At 40.8% G+C, this 19,802-nt stretch overlaps 1 protein-coding gene across 1 annotated transcript in view; it reads right to left on the reverse strand.

The window, feature by feature from the left end:
• Positions 1–231: 231 nt before the first annotated feature.
• The window catches only part of MGAT4C (MGAT4 family member C), a 160,504-nt gene continuing 140,933 nt past the window's right edge, over positions 232–19,802 (reverse strand). The window contains exons 5-7 of the mRNA XM_058191306.1: positions 18,150–18,296; positions 6,874–7,021; positions 232–1,503 (exon numbers count right to left, since the gene is read on the reverse strand). Coding sequence (XP_058047289.1) covers positions 347–1,503; positions 6,874–7,021; positions 18,150–18,248 — 1,404 coding nt within the window. The 5' untranslated portion in view covers positions 18,249–18,296 and the 3' untranslated portion in view covers positions 232–346. The remainder of the gene's footprint in view (positions 1,504–6,873; positions 7,022–18,149; positions 18,297–19,802) is intronic.

Genomic DNA, 19,802 nt, shown 5'->3' on the forward strand with positions numbered 1-19,802 from the left:
AAATTCCTTTGACAATTGATGGGCATGAGCCCACAAAATCCGTAAATTGTATGATGTCAAAAACACAACCAGTCCTTCCCAAAGAGAAGAAAACAACAAAGAAGTGGATCTGTGTTTGAGTGATGGACAAAACTTGTTTATACATTCTGTAAAACTCAGACATTCCAACAAAGTAATACTTGAATATTGCCTCACTGAACTAGTAAAAACTAGATTGCTTTTATTTGTTTTGTGATTTCCCAGATTGCCAGTATCTGTAGCAAAAAGATTGGGGGGAAAAAAGTCATTTCATGGCACTATTTCATTGGATTTAGGCAAGGGTATATGCTTCCACTGCTGATTTTCCTTATTGACTTGGTAGCTGTGAAATCCATATGCTAATGCTTCTAATGATCAACCATTCTTTTTGGCTTTTGGTAACAAGTATTCTCATGCAGTTAATATCAAAAAGAACTTTGTGCTCCACATCTGTGATTTCCAAATTTCCATTTTTAAATTCTCCTAGTCTCAAGAAGGTAGTACATTGCCTTTCCTTTTTGCCCCCAACAGTTTTTTCTCCAACTTCCAGAGCACCATGATGCAAAACATCATTTTGTCTATCTTCAGTACCAGTGACAACTTTGATTTTGTTAATTTTAAAAGGCCTATCAAAGACCACAACATAAAAATCTCCAGTTGAGGGTGCTTTTGCCCAGAAATATTCATCCACACTACTATATGCCTTGCTCGCCTCATAATTTTCAAATACATTCATATTGGTATGCAAGTTGGCAGGAGGGTTATCTGGAAGGTCAAATGAATCCTCTTCAAAGTCATCATCTTTTAATTTATTTTCAGCTCCTTTGTAAGATGAGTAATATCCCATGTGCTGAAAAAGGGATGGTTTGAAACGTATGACATCCTTTTGAGCCAACAGCCCACGGAAATGTATCAGCAACCAATCACAAGGCATTTCCTGGTAGAACATCAATAAAAAATGAGCCAGACGAGGGAGATCATGGGAATGATACAATTTCCCAATGTACCCCAACTTGGAAAATTCTAAAGTTACCCAGTAGGTTCCCTCTCGTGAAGTTATGACTTTCTTAATAACAGTCAAGAAGTTTTTTGCACATCTAACATCATCCTCTAACATTACATAATAATCAGAAAGGTTAGCGCAAAAGTTAAGCAAGAATGCATAATCTACATTTTGCTTGGAGCGAAATTTCACCCGGTCTTCTGGATCATTGTAATTTCTCTTAAGTCCATCCAAAGCTGGATAATATTCCTCTGGTGTATGGATTACCATTAATCTGCCAGCAATTACATGATGGGCAAATTTCTGTGAAATATCTTGAACCATGCTATCACACCAGGTGGAGTCAAATTCTGCCAGATGTACGACCACAGCAATTTCTTTCAGTTCTTCATAACTTGACTGTTCAAATATGGATTTGATTGTCTCCAGCAAATAATTCCCTTTTTTCCGTTTGACTGAAGATAGTCCAATGGTAAGATATCCTGAAGAATAATAACAAAAATAAAAACAATATTTAAGCTCTATAGAACTGAGCAATAAAAGCAAATTTAGTTGTTATGCATAACTAATGATCTGGAAAATAAAAACGTAACCAAGAAATGTTTCCCTTTTTGCTTTGGCTGCTTTTGAAACAACCCTTCATATTGACCCCAACAATCTAGGTCCTCGTTTTACCCACCTTGGAAGGATGGAAGGCTGAGTCAACCTTGAGCCTGGTGAGATTCGATCTGCCAAATTGCTGGCAGCCAGTGATCAGCAGAAGTAGTCTGCAGTACTGCACTCTAACCACTGTGCTACTGTAGCTCTTCCATTGATTTAACTGTATTTAAGTCTATCTGGGTTCATGTTAGAATAAATTTTGAATTGGCTTTCAAAATTGCTTGGGATACATAATTTTGGCACTTTGAATTCATCACCCTCCACCTTGAAACAAACAGCCTACTCTCTAATAAACAATTTGGTTTCAGAAAAAAAATATCCTGTAATTTACAACTTCTTCACTGCAAAAACATATGGACTACAAATCTTGATCAGGGCAAAGCAATAGATGCAATTTATATAGACTTCTGTAAAGCTTTTGACTCAGTGGTATATGACAAACTTCTTCTAAATCTAAAATCCTACGGCATTTCCGGACCCCTCCATAATTGGATAACAGCGTTCCTGTCAAAAAGACAACAAGTGGTCAAAATAGGCAATGCCCTATCAAATCCCGCTCCTGTCAATAGCGGTGTCCCCCAAGGCAGCGTCTAAGACCAACACTCTTCATATTAGCGACCTCTGTGACCATATTATGCACGGATATACAGATATACACAGACCTGGATGCACAGCTGTCTTTAGAAGATCATATGATAGCCGTCACCAGGGGAGCCTTTTATCAGGTTCGCCTGATATGCCAGTTACGCCCCTTTCTGGATCCTTATGCACGGTCGCTCATGCCCTTGTTACATCCCGCCTGGACTACTGTAATGCTCTGTACATGGGGCTCCCCTTGAAGTGTACCCGGAGACTCCAACTGGTCCAGAATGCGGCTGCGCGGGTGATAGAGGGAGCACCTTTTGGCTCCCATGTAACACCCCTCCTGCGTAATCTGCACTGGCTCCCAGTGGTCTTCCGGGTTCACTTCAAGGTACTTGTCATCACCTTTAAAACGCTCCATGGCCTAGGGCCGGGATATTTATGGGACCGCCTACTGCCACCATTAGCCTCTCACCGACCAGTGCGCTCTCACAGAGAGGGCCTCCTCCGGATACCGTCAGCTAAACAATGTCGGCTGGTGACCTCAAGGGGGAGGGCCTTCTCTGTGGGGGCCCCTACCCTCTGGAACGAGCTCCCTCTGGGGCTTCGTCAACTCCCCGATCTCAAGTCCTTCCGCCACGAGCTGAAGACGTTGCTGTTTCGAAGAGCAGGACTAGCTTGAATGTAGTTTTAAATTGGGATTTTTAAAAAAGGGGTTTAAATGAGGTTTTAAATTTGTATTTAAAAGTTAGAGCATCAATCGAATTTAACTATCTATTCTTTTAGCTGTTTTTTATCTATTATATGTTTCCTGTTGTTTTTTGACTGTGAACCGCCCTGAGTCCTTCGGGAGATGGGCGGTATACAAATATAATAATAAATAAATAAATAAAATAAATAAATATTATAAGTAATTGTGTTCTCTTTGCCGATGATGTTAAACTATTTAACACTACCAGCAATGTGGTTACCCTTCAAAAAGACCTGGACTTTGTGTCAGAATGGTCAAAAATTTGGCAACTCCAAATCTCAACCAGCAAATGCTCTGTCTTACACATTGGAAAAAAGAATCAGAACACTAAATACAAGCTTGATGGACATTACCTTGTAGATGACCTTCACCCCGTCAAAGACCTTGGAGTTTTCATATCAAACGATCTAAGTGCCAAAACCCACTGCAACTACATTGCCAAAAAGGCTTTAAGAGTTGTAAACTTAATCTTGTGTAGCTTCTTCTCCAGAAAGTTTACACTACTAACCAGAGCATACAAAACATTTGCTAGACCAATTCTCGAATACAGCTCGCCTGTCTGGAACCCGCACCTCATTTCAGATATTAATACAATTGAGCGTGTCCAGAAATATTTCACAAGAGGAGTTCTCCACTCCTCTAATCACAACAAAATACCTTATGCCACCAGACTTGAACTCCTGGGTTTAGAAAATTTAGAACTCCGTCGCATGACCTGAGTATAACTTGGCATGTTTAGAAAATTTAGAACTCCGTCGCATGACCTGAGTATAACTCATAAAATCATCTGCTACAATGCCCTTCCTGTCGAAAACTACTTCAGCTTCAATCGCAACAATACATGAGCACACAATAGATTTAAACTTAATGTGAACCGCTCCAATCTTGATTGCAGAAAATATGACTTCAGTAACAGAGTTATTAATGCCTGGAATGCACTACCTGACTATGTGGTCTCTTCCCGAAATCCGCAAAGCTTTAACCAAAGACTATCTACTATTGATCTCACCCCATTCCTAAGAGGTCTGTAAAGGGTGTGCATAAGAGCACCAGCGTGCCTACCGTTCCTGTCCTAATGTTCCCTTTGATTGTATCCAATTTGTATGGTTATTTCATGCTTATACTTATATATACTGTTGTGTTTGACAAATAAATAAATAAAATGAATTAAAAAAAACACACCAAACTCAACAGTTTTATAAATAATATCTTCTCTATTTCACCCTAGTATCTTTGCCTTCTCATTTTAGGAGAATTGAAGCCACTTCTTGAACAAGCAGAGAAAGCAATTGCTGTTGTATCAAAATTACCATGTAGTGAATGTGGATACTGAACCTTGGGGATGGTTCCTCATGCTCATCCAAACAAACAAAAACCTATTTTTAGGAGCCTGGAAACAAAGAAGAATTAAGAATTCCCTTAATTTCTACAAAGTTTTGGCTATTTCTAAGCTATAGCTATCATTATTAAAATACAGCATAGTTACACAGATTGTATGTTTGTATTTCTTTGGAGATCTGTAGATGTTGCTAGTTCGGATTTATCAGGACAAAATTGATCCCAGATTTTTATTAAGAGTCCTCTGCTGATGGTATATTTTTATGACATATTTTGCATCGCATCTAATAAATAACTTTACTTTAGATGATATGCCTGTCAACTTCAACTGTATGTTTGCATCATCACAGGTTTTTGATGACACTAAATCTTTCTAGAATGCAACTGTTATCTTAAATATGGTTATCATTCTATCTTTAGATAAACAGAGGACCTTGGTAGAAAACTGCATCTCTCATGTAATCCAGAAATGAAAATGAAATAGTATTAAGTTAAACTATTTGTGGTGTTCCTCAACAGCCACCTAATTCCAAGGGCAGACAAAGATTGTTGAACTCTGAAACTGCAATGAAAGACTGAGCAGGAAAATGTCTTCTTGGGAATGTGTCCTAACAATGAATTCTTCCCAAACAAGTTCTTTGAAGAAGCCAGAACTAACAATGTCTTTTGTAATCCTTTGTTCATGCCAGGAGAAAAGACATAAAAGAACTCAGCTGGCAAAACCAATCATTTCCTGATATTCTTTTAATTTCTATCATTTTTATTTCTTCCATTTTTCTTAGGTAGCCACTCACTGTGCCTCAGGACAGAAATCCCTGAAAGAAAGATAAGGTTATGTCCATGTATGGGGAAAGGTTACCTAGCACTGATAGAAAAGGTTCTCTCTCTCTCTCTCTCTCTCTCTCTTTATCTTTCTCCCATTCTCTCCTCATTAATTAGAGGCTTTTCTAGCTTTTTTGCCTAGAATGCAACCTCTTTTTATTCTCAGATTCCAAGTTAAGCTGTGAGCTTCAGCATGCTCAAATGTTCCCTGCTTAGCATCTAAATATGTGTGTGTGATGTTAATGTAATGCTACATCTTTAAAATCTTTACTTTTTTTCTTTTTGCTGTAGCAAGAAATTTAATACTACCTCTGTACATTTCTTTCTTTGTTATAACAATAAGCCTCAGGATTTTTCTTCTTCACTGCTGTAGCAAGAAACCACATCTTTTTATATATTTCTTTGCTTGCTTGCTTTTACTTACTCAGTCTATGGCTAAATTCTCTGTATGTTCCATTAAAGAAGATCACTTCTAAAATTCCACTACTTCCTTTCTTTGAACTTGCATTCTCTTTTTTTCAATGTAATTTCATTCCCCATAGATGGTTCACAGCTCAAGTTTTCTGGGTTAGCATTTGGACTGTAATTGTTTAAGAATGCTGTCTGAAACTATTAACTGTTGATATGGACTATCAAAGGATTATTTGATTGCATTATATGTCTTTTGGATTAAATATTTCTCAATACAATGTACTAATGGATTATTAATTATAGCTTCATTTTAGACTTCCAGATTGCATAAACCCATTTATAAATCTCTGGATCCTAGAGAGAAATGGAATGATGTGGTAGGTCCCTCTCCCCCCATTTTTTTTTTCTTTTGCAACCTGGGCCAAAATATGATTTGTTTGCTTTTGCTTTAGAATTTTAGAATTCCATACTCATGATGGTATGGAAACATAATTATGCCTCAGCACATTCTAGCAAGTTGAGGTTGATTCAATTATTTTTGGTTTAAAAAAATAACTTATTGCAATGTGTAAACTAGCTTTTCTCCCTTAATTTACCTGTATGATCAGGTAGTTTGTGGGAGCAATATATGAGCAAAATTGCTGTTGGCTGCTTAATGAGAATATGGGATATTAGAAATGATTCTCAGATCTATGAAAAATGTCATAACTTCTAAAAGCAGAGCTGCTCTATTTGTTTGATATCCCACTTTTGAAAGGGAAATGGCAGAGCTCTCCTATATCTGAACTACAGCAGAGACAGAGAACATCTGACTCATCTTTTCTAGACTTAGAAGTTGAGTAAGTTTAATTCTGGTTAGTACCTGAATTAACCAATGAACCCCAGAGAAATAAACTAGGCAGGGAAAGTAAAAAAAATATGAAACATTCTTCTGGAAGAAAGCAATGACAAATTACTTCAATACAGCTGGCAAGCAGTCCAGGGGTCCCCCAGGAGTTGAGCTCATATTGAGGACTTTTTACTTTTATACCATGTAAAGGTAAAATTCTAGATGGATCAAAAGGGTGTTCCCCAGTTCAGCAAGATTACAGAGCTCTTCTTCTGAGTTGCATATAAGCTTTTTATGTTCTGTGGAAAAGGAGCTTATTAATTTAATGGCAACTTGAAGCTTTTTTCATTGCCCTCTAAAAAGCTGATGAACTTACATCTGCCACATTTTCTTTGTGACATTTAGAATGGATAAAAACCCTATTTGTTGTTAAGAAAATGGAAGAATTCTGCTACTTACTTTTTCTTAGTAAAGGTGTGCCAGCCAGATAGCGATAGGAAACATTTATTGATCCTGAGAAGTTGGACAGATCTTTAAAACTGTGAACATACCGCTCGGAATTTAATTGATGTGTTGCTGTATCTCTGATTAACTGCTTATCTCCATTCTAGAAGTTGCAAGAGAAAAGAAAAACAAAATAAAAGACACACAGCATAACTATTGTAAGAAGGGGAAGGAAGCAATCCAAACAATATCTTGTATTATTTATCTGCTTCAATCTTACTTTATATCCAATCCAGGTACGGGCATGTTTAACACATATATAATGTTTCCTATGTTTTCCAGCACCAAAACAGGCCATATATCATGTTATGTCAGATATGTTCAGGCCTATATATAGGCTCTTATAGATACTACTCAAGTGTGAAACTAGCAAATACTCTAAAGGACAAAGCAAGTAGTGTTAAATACTCCAAAATGTAATGGGCTAGAATCTCTTTTGTTTGAGAAGAATGATATCTATTGTTTTGCTTTGTAACAGACTGAATTGTCTGCTTGGAACTGTACCAGCTCTCACATTTATTAACATTGATCCCTTTGAATCAGTGGCAGGTAATCACAGGAGTCAATAATACTCCCTCTATAAGAACAGCAAGTCTGCCAGAAGTCAAAATTTAGTTTATCTATCTAGCTATCTAGGCATTAACTGGATATATCTCAATCTGCAGCCTACTGCTTTTTTCCAGCAGTTGCACCCAAAATTATAGGAAAGAGGTTAGTGGATGTTGTTTATATTAGTAGAGAAAAATTGAAAGTTTTAGTGGATTTATGAAAGTGACTAAGTTTGTATAACGAGGGAAAATCAAGGGATTCTAAAACCAGTAAGTTTCTGATTTCTAGGATTAAATTAGGCTAAAGGATAAAGTCTTATCTGCCAGAAAGCTCTGAGTTTAGAAGATAGGCAAGATAAGAGCTTCCTGTAAATGGAAAAATTGATTGGCTACAAATTGCATGGAACTCCAGTGTTTTAGACTTGAAAGTGAAAGTTTGAAAATTCTTCTTATGGCACAGCTGATACAGAAGGAAGTCTGCTCAGTTGCCTAACATGTCATACTAAAACAACATGAATGTCTTAATGTGGAAGTCCCATGAGTTCACTCCAGTTTGATGTGGTCATATTTTCTCCTTCAAAACCATCTCTGGATTTATTTTATTTATTTATTTATTTATTTATTTATTTATTATTTATTTATTTATTTATTTATTTATTTATTTTTCGTATATTTATACCGCCCTTCTCCGAAGACTCAGCAGAAATAAAATATAAATATCAAAAAGGTTTAAAATACAATATTCATTAAAAATCTGATTCAATAAGCTGAGAAATTTAAAATTAATAAGTAAAAAAATTATAAAATAGATTAATCCCCTTAAAAACCCCCACTAAAATCCTCGATTAAAAATATATCATTAGGCCAGCCCTGCTTGGTGAGCTTAAAGGTCTGAAGATGATAGTCGATATTTCATTATTTAGCTAAATAATCATAAATCAAGATGTTGTTTTTTGATATGGTTATTGTTATTGCTTTACTATGCGTGGATATTTTGAATGTTAATTAATATTTCATTTAACTAAGTCAGATAGAATGCTCAACATACTCTTGGCTTTTTACTGTAGATTAATAAAAAGAGAATAATATGATACTTTTGTTGTATAATCTCCTTTCTCCTCCTCCTGGAAATCAGGCTAGAAGCCAGGATCTCGGATTATTTTTGAAATAATCACTAATACAAAATTTGGCAATTTGAACAATGCTTCCTTGTGATTCATATATCTCTTCTGTACAAGTGTCTTCTTTAATGCATCTCAAAGCTAGGCTTCCTCTACTCGCATTCCTTTCCACTTATCAGGGGATATTCATGGAAAAACTACTTTGTTACATTGCGTTGAAATAGAGATTTTTGTCCCTTTTTTCATGGCAGCTTAATGTGGCTAATGCTGGTAAGCAGCTTTAGTCATAGCACATGTCTAGAAACATGGAAAAGAAATTTGCATAACTGCTGAAAATTTGAAGAAGTCAATTTCCTTGCATATTTTCTGCATCTTTTGAGAAGTCTCAGCTGTAATGCAATCTATTTCCAACTTCTGACAGCTGTGTGACTTCTCACCTCCTCCTCTGTCTCTTGGCTGCCTGTGCCAATTTATTTTTCCCTATACCTTACCCAAGAGAAGATGACAAAGCAAACTGAACTTCTTTCTTATCCTCTCTCTGAGTCAGTTTGAAAAAGGTGACTAGTATTCACCAAAGAAGGAGGTAAATACTCCGTTGATAGCGGAAGAGAGGAGGGTTGGCTAGACATTTTTCAGCTCTAGTCTAACACAAAGTGTCTACATTCACTTTTCCTTGGCATTACCTCTCTACTTATTTATAAACTGCTCATTCTCTGAAGGATTATAGGATATATTAATTAAGACAAAACAATAGGACTAAGTGTAATGCATAATGAACTAAAGTGAAATATATACTACATATGTCTCAGTGCCAGAGAAGCAGTGATGGATCATAAATCCTAAGTGAATGATTAAAACCAGGTCTTCATCTGGTACAAAAGGCAAATATTATTAACACTACTCTGGCCTCCAAAGGAAGGTCATTCTAACCTGTGTTGTGCTTTTATTATCACTGCCTCAATCACTTTCACATGTTCATTCAGGGTCCTGAGGACTAACATCTAAGTACACCTGGAGAGTTTTAAAATGTTTGTTGTTTTCCTATGCTTTTGGATTTTGAATACAAAACCTTTTGGAAAAAACATAATGAAATCATTAATCTTCTTCATTAATCAGAAGACAAATGATATAATGGGGAAATCAGAAATGCTGAGAGCTCTGCTCACAAGGAGAAAAAAAGCAAAACAAACAAACAAACAAAGAAATCAAAAGCTTGATAAAGGTCAACTTACACACTGTATTACAAATGAAAATAAAATCATGAATTATTTGAACCAAGGTTTGTTGAATAAGCTAAAGACAAGGCAGATGTACAGGGTAATCATTTGGCCAATTCCTGATTTGTTGCATATCCTTTCTAATGCATTCTTGCCTTGAACCTCTGTGGATTGTTTACAGATTTGTTGCAGCACAAAACTAACCCATCAATAAGCTATGAATTCCTGTTCACATGGTATGATAATAGAAATAGGAAAAACACACTGTTTACTGGGAGCTATAACTGAGCCAACATCATATTTAGCTTAATTTTTTAGTAATGTTTTGTAGAAACAATGACAATGATGTCATAATATCATTGATTCATAATGTCTCACAGCTGGATGTGGCTTGTCTTGAAGAAACATTGCAGAGAAATATTTGGTAAAGGTAGGAGAGTTTCTTCTTTTTCTAAAAAAAGTTTGTAAAATTGGTAGGAAACAATGTCTCTGTATTTTGATATTTGAATTTTGATAGGTTGGTAGCTTTATGGAAACTATAAAAGCTGATCTGATTAATCCTAAAGGTACTTTGCTGTTAAATGTGAATTCAGAGTCAATCAAAAATTACTTATGAAATTGAGTTTTGAGGTGATGAAAAACATCAAAGCAAAATAGACATTCTCAATCTTTATCTGCTTGTTGCCTGCTTATCCTATAATTTGTGTTCTCATCTATAAGTCAGCAAAAACTTGGTTTCATAATATATCTAAATGCAACTGCCAAAAGGGCCTTACAAATTTCAAGAGCATTAGACAAGCAAAGCTGAGACTTGGCAATTAAATGTATCAGCTTTGTTTTGAAAGAAACAATGAGGGACAAACCTTTTTATTATTAAAAAAAAAGACAAATTAAGTGTAAGACATCATGCCATCTGGGAAGTTCACATAAAGATCTGAAAACAAGCAAAACAGAAATAGCATAAACTGCAACAAATAGAAAGCAACAGGAGGATCTTGAATAATTAGTAAATCAAAGTGGGTATCAATGAATGTGACAAAAACATGGTGTAAGCCAGACAAAATTTAATCACAAGTGAGGGAGTATGAATAAATAAAATCCTACAAAATGTTTTAATGCAAACAATGCCATTAGAAGAAGCCATATTTCAAAAGCCTAGTGGACTGAAAATGGCTAAAGAGGGCGTTTCCTTATTTCTAAAAAAATGTGATTGAAACTGGAATATTTTATCAGTGGTAAATGTGTGTCAAATCGAACATGAATCATATAGTCAGTTGGAAAAGCTATTTTGATTAAGGGAAATGGTCCTAAAAATCCAGATTCTTTAGAAGTCTCCCAAGCAAAGAAGCAATGACAGAAGTCATTTTTGACTGTACAGATGTGAACATCAAATTATTACCCATCAATTCCATATCTTTGGCTCACAGCGAAATCTAGCTAGATACTGTCAAAAATAGTATGGTGGTATAGACAAACTTTTGAGCTAAGCCTGAAAGCAATTTATATGTTCCTTGCCCTGATATTTCTTACTGCGGCTGAAATTTTTTGAAGGAATCCAGTTTCTGAGAAAGAAGAGCATCTTTACAACATAATGTGGAATTCTATTTCCACAGTGCTACCACATCTAACCAATAGTAACTATCATTGTACTGAACATGGGTTCTTAGGGTGATACCAGACAACCCCTGACTTGCTGAGCCATCTTTTCAGAGATGCTTCCTTATCTTAGCAGAGAAACTGAATGACCACAGGAGAGCAAACAAGGTAGTGGGAGCAGAAGTGCTTTCTGACTTCCTGCTGGCTTCCACATTGAAATTTCTTCTAGGAAGCTGGAAGGGAGCATTAGAAATCTTCCCTTCCCAGGTGAGTGACTGCTGCTATGTATGGGAGGGGACATAGGATTGCAGCAATGGCTGGAAACTGGGAAATATCATGGAATGTTCAAAATGAGCATCATACCAGCAACCCCGAAGCAGACACAACTTCCCCAAATTTCATTCCTTTTGGGTCCTGGATTTTGGATGCGCATCTAAGTTAGCCTATTTACAGGTACCTTGGTTCAAAAATTGTTGCCCTGTGATGCATTGTTTCACCCAGTTCAAGTTACGGGAATGAGAGTTTTAGCACTATATAGATTTGCTGTTCCTGATGTACTCAACAATTCATGCAGGAATAAGGTTCTAACAGGGACTGTTGCATTTGTCTCAGTTTGTCTTTTTGTCAGTACACCCTTTCTTCATATAGTGACTGTAATCTGTTCCTGTGACTTTGTTGCTGAGCAGAATGGTTGCTAAGTTAACATGTGACCAGAGGGAGGAGAGAGGAGGAAGGGAGACTGGGAAGATTGCTAGTTGCTACCGTCTAATTTAGGCAAAGCTTTCTCATGTAGCTATGCCAGCATCACTGTGACTCCAGCATGCGCTACTGTCAGGCATAGAAATTTGGTTATGAGTGTTGTGTCTCGCCCAATCTCACCACAGCCGGGGCCTGCTTATCTGCTTCCGAACGCTGAAGAATGTCCTAGCATGCCTCCCGGCCCCAGCCCTGGCTCCATGCCCAGACAGGCTGAGGAGGGGGCATCTCCCGGCCCCAGCCCTGGCTCCATGGCCAGACAGGCTGAAGAAGAGCAAGTATCTCCAGCCCCCAGCTCTGGCTCTGTTAAGTTCGGGAAGTAACGAGGCTGGAGACCAGGGTAGTGACAACAGCTCTTTAATATAGGATGAACCCAGCGACAGGCTGGGGGAAAAACCTCTCCTTTTATACAGTTCTACTGGAGGCTTCGTCCAATCAGCAACGTGCTGATTTCCCGCTCAAATATTTAAAGGTACAAACATGAATACATAACACTCCTCCCCTCCCAGAAAACACTTTGCCTCTATTTACATACTTATTTACATGTTATTTTTCGACGTAGTCACGCAAATAACCTGGGCGTCTCCTAGTTCTTTCTGACCTGCGGTTCAGTTCTGGTGGTGTTTTGAGCTGGTCGGAGGGGCTGTTTTCCTCCCAGCTCTTTCTCTGAGCCAACGGGCCCCGGGTTATTGGCCGACTCTTTTTCTTGGCCATCCGGCCTTGGATTACTTTTGAAACTGTCCCTGCTTTTTTCCTCGGGAACCTGATGGCGTCGCTGGAACTCTGGGACCTCAGCTAAGTCTTGCGCCTCCCCCAGGTCATTGTCAGCTGTGAATTCAAATTGGTATTGGTCATGATCTGTTTCATTTGGTTCGGTTTGATCAGTTATTCGTTTCCTTATCTGATCTATGTGGCGCCTCCACACTCGGTTGTCTGGTAGCTCTACCACGTACGATTTTGGGCCGGTTATCTTTATTATTTGTCCTGCGAACCAACTAGGGCCGCCCCATAGTTTCGGCCCACACCCGTCGCCTATGCTCATTTCCTTGTCTTTTCTAGTTCCCCTTGTAACCCTCTGGTGTGTAATGGGATTCAAACGGTCAAGTGGGCATCGGAGTTTCCGTCCCATTAGTAATTCGGCTGGGCTTTTCCCGTGGCCGTGCTTGGGGTTCTGTGCTGAACGGCCAGGAAAAGTCTATCTTTGTTTGCCAGTCACCTGGCTTGAGCCTGGACAATGCCTCCTTAGCGCTCCGGACGGAACGCTCTGCAAGGCCATTCGACGAGGGTGGAAAGGTGCAGAGAGGGCATGTCGGATGCCCTCCTCTGCCAGGTATTCTTCAAACTGGGCTGCCGTGAATTGAGGCTCATTGTCGGACACCAGAGTGTCCGGCAACCCGTGAGTTGCAAATAGGTGGCGAGGGCTGCGATTACTGCTCGGCCGTAGTGGATTTCATGAGTATGATCTCCAACCATTTAGAGAATGCATCAACAACCACTAGGAACGTTTGGCCGTGGAAGGGCCAGCAAAATCAATGTGGATTCTTGACCAGGGCCCTTGGGGTTTTTCCCATTCCTGACTGGGGCCGTTGGGGGTAGAGGTCTGGACTCTTGGCAAGCCTGGCATTTCCCTACCCTCTCAGCAATCTCTGCGTCCATGAGTGGCCACCACACATAGCTTCTAGCTAACCCTTCATCCTTACGATCCCTGGGTGACCTCGTGGAGGAGGTCCAATACCTTTCCCTTAATTTATCAGGAATTATTACACGATCACCCCATAACAGGCACCCCTTGAGCCGAGAGCTCATCTCGCTTTTTAACAAATTCTTGAACTGCTCACCGCGCAGCGGCCACCCTCTCTGTACCCAACCGAGTACAGTCCTTAACATAATGTCGGTATGATGCCCGAGCCACTTCCTTAGATGTGACTGGGCCAGAGTCCAAAGAGTCAATAAGTAGGACAGGCGTTCCCGGAGTGGGGTCTTCGATTGCCCCTGGTAGTGGGCATCGGCTTAAAGCGTCTGCATGCCCCACTTCTTTTCCTGGTCGATGCTGCAGCTTGTACGAATAAGCGGCTAAGAATATAGTCCATCGGGTCAGTCGTGGCGAAAGTGCCACAGGCGTTGGGCGGTCGCCAGCCAGTATCCCTAGTAGCGGTCTGTGGTCAGTCACGATTTCAAAATCCCGCCCAAAGACATATTCGTGGAATTTTTTAACCCCTGACACAATGGCTAGTGCTTCTTTATCTAGCTGGCTGTAGTTTCTCTCTGGGAGGACATCGTTCTAGAGTAAAAGCTATAGGGGCTTCTGTGCCGTTTGAAGTCTATGGCTGAGTACAGCCCCACCCGATAGGGGGAGGCATCGCAAACCAGCACTAGGGGTAATGAGTTGTGATATTGGATGAGCAGGCTATCACTTGAGAGCAGGTTCTTTACTGCTTCAAAAGCCCTATTTTCCGACTTTCCCCAAGACCAAACAGTATTTTTTCCTAAGAGCCTATGCAGCGGTTCCGCAACGGTTGCTTTGTTCTTTAAAAGACCGCGTAAAATTCACCAATCCCAGGAATGCCTGCAGCTCTGCTTTGTTTTTGGGCGCTGGAGCCTTCCTAATTGCCTTAACCTTGCTCTCAGTGGGGTGAATTCCTTTCTTGTCTATCCGTAGCCCAAGAAATCGACGGATTCAATTCTATCTGGCATTTGTTTGCCTTGACTTTTAATCCGCTGTCCGAAAATGCCCAAAACCTTTCTTAACCGCTCCCCAATTCCTCCATGTTTTCCCTGAAATTAGGACATCATCAAGTAGGAACTACCCTGGGAGCCCCTGCAGTAGTCGCTCCATTAGGTTTTGAACAGCCCTGGTGCCACACTAACCCCAAATTGCAATCGGTGCACTTGAAGGCCCCCTGTGCGTTACAATCGCTTGGGCTTCGCCAGCGGGCGCTCACGGGCAGTTGTTGGTAGGCTTGGGCCAAGTCTAACTTTGCAAAGACTTGCCTTGCCCCAAAGAGTGCAATAAGTGTTGCACCACGGAACCGGTAAGCGCTTTTCTGTAAGGCTTTGTTAAGCGTCGCCTTGTAGTCAGCGCAAATTCTAATTGACCCGTCCGGTTTGATGGGGGTGACGATTGGCGTCTCCCACTTTGCGTGATCGACTGGCACCAAAATCCCCTGATTTATGAGCTTGTCCAGCTCCTTATCGATTTTTGGTTTTAGGGCAAAGGACTCTCCTCGCCTTAAGCCTAATGGGGCTACCTGGGGTCTAAGTTGAAGGAAATAGGGGTCCCTTGTACTTGCCCAGGCAGTCCTTGAACACATCTTCGAACTCGTTAAAGAGAATGTCTTTCAGGTTACAGTCACTTCTGTAGATGCCAGTCACTCCCATGCCCAGGGCACGAAACCAGTCTAGTCCCAACAGACTGGGCAGAGTTCCTTCGACGATCGTGATGGGCAGGGTCTTCTTGTGTGGACCGTACTCGACTCGGACGGAGGTGGTCCTCGAACAGGGATGCGATTCCCTGGTAGTCGTGGACTCGTAGCCATTGTGCTTGCAGGTGGCGCCGCGACAGACGGCAGTGACTTCGCCAAAGTGTCCCAGGACATGATGGTGATCGCTGATCCCGTGTCTACTTCAAGCCGCACCGCACTCTCTATTTTGGCTTGGTGAAGATCTTCTTCTCCACTGGTCGAGGCGCGCCTATGACCACAGTTGTTTGGTTGAATCCGCGCCTTTTTGTTTGAGCCAAGCGCGGGTCGCCTTGCCGATTCCGCGCTTTGATTGGCCGATTTGAATTTTCGGCGGGAAGGTTGGGCCGCTCGACAAACTTGAGCTAGGTGCCCTTTCTTCCCACACCGCCGGCAGGTTGCGTCCTTAAACTTGCAGCGTTGCCGCTGGTGTTGACCACCGCAGCTCCCGCATTCATCTTTGTCCCCTTTGTCGCGTTTCTCGGTTCGGCAGACCCCTTCCTCATCTTCACCGTCGGATTCGGTCTGAACCTCCTCCTGGTGCACCGGGTTGCCTTCGCCGCCTTTGGTGGGACAGGCTTCTGCAGTGTCTCCGCCGCTTGGGTGGACATTTCATGTGCTCTGGCTTCGTCCAGAGCGTGGCCAGCGTTAGGTTGCTCTTTGCTAGCAGCCGCCGCAAAGGGATGTCTTTGACACCTCGGATGAGTTGCTCGAGGAGCACCTCGTCTAGGTCGCGGTATCCGCAGTCCTTGGACGCTTTTCTTAGGGCGGCCATGTAGTCACCGATGGTTTCGCCCTCCATCTGCCTTCGCTCTCCGAATTCAAACCGCCGCACCTATTTGGACGGCGTTGGTGCGAAGTGGTTTTTTAGTAAAGTCTGTAGAGTTGGCCATGACACCGACTGCAACGGCGTTGGCTCTGCCAGGGCTTCCGCGATATCAATGACCTCCGGACCACAGTGGCTTAAGAAATAAGCCCTTTTGCGGTTATCTGGAACTCCTTGCAGTTCGTTGGCTTCTAGAAAGCTTTCAAACGGGTCATATCGTTCCCCATTTCTCCTTAGCCGGGTCAAACGGTGCGGGCGGAGTGTAACTGGCCATCTCCGCTTTTCTGCCCTGAGTTTGCTGGGTTCGGCCCATCGTGCTTCAGCTCGGTTCTGGTTCTCCTTAGCCTCGAGATCCCACCTCGCCGCCAATGTTAAGTTCGGAAGTAACGAGGCTGGAGACCAGGGTAGTGACAACAGCTCTTTAATATAGGGTGAACCCAGCGACAGGCTGGGGGAAAAACCTCTCCTTTTATACAGTTCTACTGGAGGCTTCGTCCAATCAGCAACGTGCTGATTTCCCGCTCAAATATTTAAAGGTACAAACATGAATACATAACAGGCTCCATGCCCAGGCAAACGGAGCAACTAGACCCCTCCCCCTCCTCCACAGCATGTGAGCCTGAGGAAGGTCAATTACCAACAGCTGCCGATTGGAGTGACCCTCGCGTCAGAAGACTTGATAGGCGGAGGCAACAGAAGGAAGGGAGGGGCAGGCCTGGATAAGTGCTGAGTCATGGAGCCACACCCCATGGCCTATATAAAGGATCTGCTTTCTGGCATTCTCTGAGTCAGGCAAAGTCTAAACATATCTTGCTGAAGTCACTTTCTGGTCTCCTGCCTGCCTTGAAGACTTTGCTAGGACTTTGGCAGAGCTGCAGAGGCACACCTGATTCGGATTTCCCTGACCCGGCCGTCAGCGGAGGAGTGGGACACGACATCAAGTCTGCATATTCATCAGAAAATGATTTTTGTTTTACTACAGTTTATTACTGATTTATCTTCAAACAGTTACTAACTGATGTACTGTAGTTGTTAAACAAGGAGTTTGTATAAATGCTTTTTTCCCCCTTTCTAGCATTGCACAGAGGTTTGATTTGAAGTTTTGACCAAGTTTCTGAAAGGAATTGCCTTTCCAAAATGGATTGACAATTTAAATCAAACCTTCATATTAGATGGCTCCAAATTAATTCAGTGATTTGGAAGGGCTTTGCTGGAGTGGTGAAGTGGCCTAGGGGCTCTCACCAGAGGTGGGGCTCTCATCTCACAATCAGGAGGCTGTGAGTCCAATCCTAGATAAAGCTAGATATTTCTCTCTCTGGGCACAGTGAGAATGTATCTGCTGAACAAAACTCCGCATTGGCGACAAGAAGGGCATCTGGCCATTAAAGACTCTGCTAGCTCCATTCAGTTACCCAGACTCCACCCCGCAAGGGATTATGGGGCCGTTAAAAGATGATGATGATTTGGAAGGGCTTTACTAAGAATATTTAAAAATCCAGGACAAACTAATTGCAATTAGAAACAGAACATCAACTGAAAATTTGAACCGAATCGGTTATGCAAATTGAAGCCAAACTTTACATTATCCAAACGAATTCATTTCTTCCTTTGGACTATTGCACTTTATTTGCTTTTGTTTAGAAAGCCTGCTTGTTTTTGCTATCCTGTGCAATTAAAGAGCAATTAATTCTATATAATATTCTACTTACCAAGACATAGCTATCTTCAATGTATAAGTTCAAGAACAACAAGCAAATGACAAGGACTCCTAGAAAGGATACAGCGGATCGCTTGCGCAGGCACCTCATTTTGTCCCAAAGCTTCAATGTACATCTCACATGGAGATACAGCACCTCCTGAGAGAGAAACATGTAGTAAAATTTGGGGCATTTAGCTATTGCTGGAAATTTGCTTTTTTGGTTACATTTTTAAACAAAACAATATTAAATTCATTTCCAGGTTGTCGTTATTCCTTAATACTCACAATCTTGAAATGGTTTGGTAGGCATTTTTGTTTTAATCTGTTTGCTTTGTAAAATCTGTTTCTAGCTACTTTAACTGACCTTTTAAATTTTTTAGCTAAAATTGGTCTATCAGTTACATTTTCTATCTTGGATAAAATAAGGAATACACTAAGAAATAGAGTACTCCAGATATGGAAATAATTCACTGGAATTTCTACACAATTATCATGAAAACTAATCTAAAACAATTTATATTCATTTTTTTCACAGAAGACTATAATTTGGGGCAAATTAAATGCTACATAGAATTTAAACTTTTAAAAATTGGTATTATTGCTTCTCTGTTTAAATGGAAAACAACCTTTGCAGCCTACTGCTTTGAAACACCAAGTGGTTAGATAATTTAGTCAAATTACATAGGAAGGAAACAATATGTTAGTTAAAGGAAATTAGGAAGGAATAAAATAATTGACATGCTTTGATTTTTCTGTAATGAAGTTATAATAATAGCAATAGCACTTAGACTCATATAGCCCTACAGACCTCTCTAAGCGGTTTGCAGAGTTAGCATATTTTCCCCAACAATCTGGCTCTTCATTTTATCAACCTTGGATGGAAGGCTGAGTCAGCCTTGAGCCTGGTGAGATCTGAACTGCTAAATTGCAGGCAGCCGGCAGGCAGCAGAAGTAGCCTGCAGTACAGCATTCTGACCACTGTGCCACAGCAGCTCAATAAAATTCCTTTTTATTAAAAATAACATTTATTACTAATTTTAGAAAAATAGGGACCACCTTTAGTGGGAAGGTAACAGCGTTCCGTGTGCTTTTGGCATTTAGTCATGCCGGCCCCATGACCATGGAGACATATTCGGACAGCGCTGGCTCTTCGGCTTTGAAACGGAGATGAGCACTACTCCCTAGAGTCGGGAACGACTAGTATATATGTGCCAGGGGAACTTTTACCTTTAACTTACTAATGCTTTAAAAATCTTGTTAGGGCCCAAATAACCCATTTGGATGGTTGATGATTTGAAATAAATCCTGTATAATACACATGATATTGTGACGCCTTCTAAAGAATAAAAATATGGAAAAAATATATCGCTTCTTTAATGATTTAAGCCAGCGGTTCTCAACCTGTGGGTCGGGACCCCATTGGGGGTCGAATGACGATTTGCCAGGGGTCGCCTAAGACCATTGGAAATATGGGAAGTATACTTGCGAGTCGGAGAATCGCGCTCCAGTGGTTGACTCCACAAGCCAGCTGCAGGATCTTCAAATCGCTAGCCGAATTCGGCTTCAGGCGCGATGAATTAAAAAAGAGAGAAATCTTTGCTCTGATGTCTCCCTCTCAAGCCAGCTGCAATCACTTCCAATCACTAGCCTAATCTGGCTTCAG

Source organism: Ahaetulla prasina, chromosome 7 (genome assembly GCF_028640845.1).
Source record: "Ahaetulla prasina isolate Xishuangbanna chromosome 7, ASM2864084v1, whole genome shotgun sequence".
Taxonomy (NCBI): Eukaryota; Metazoa; Chordata; class Lepidosauria; order Squamata; family Colubridae; genus Ahaetulla; species Ahaetulla prasina.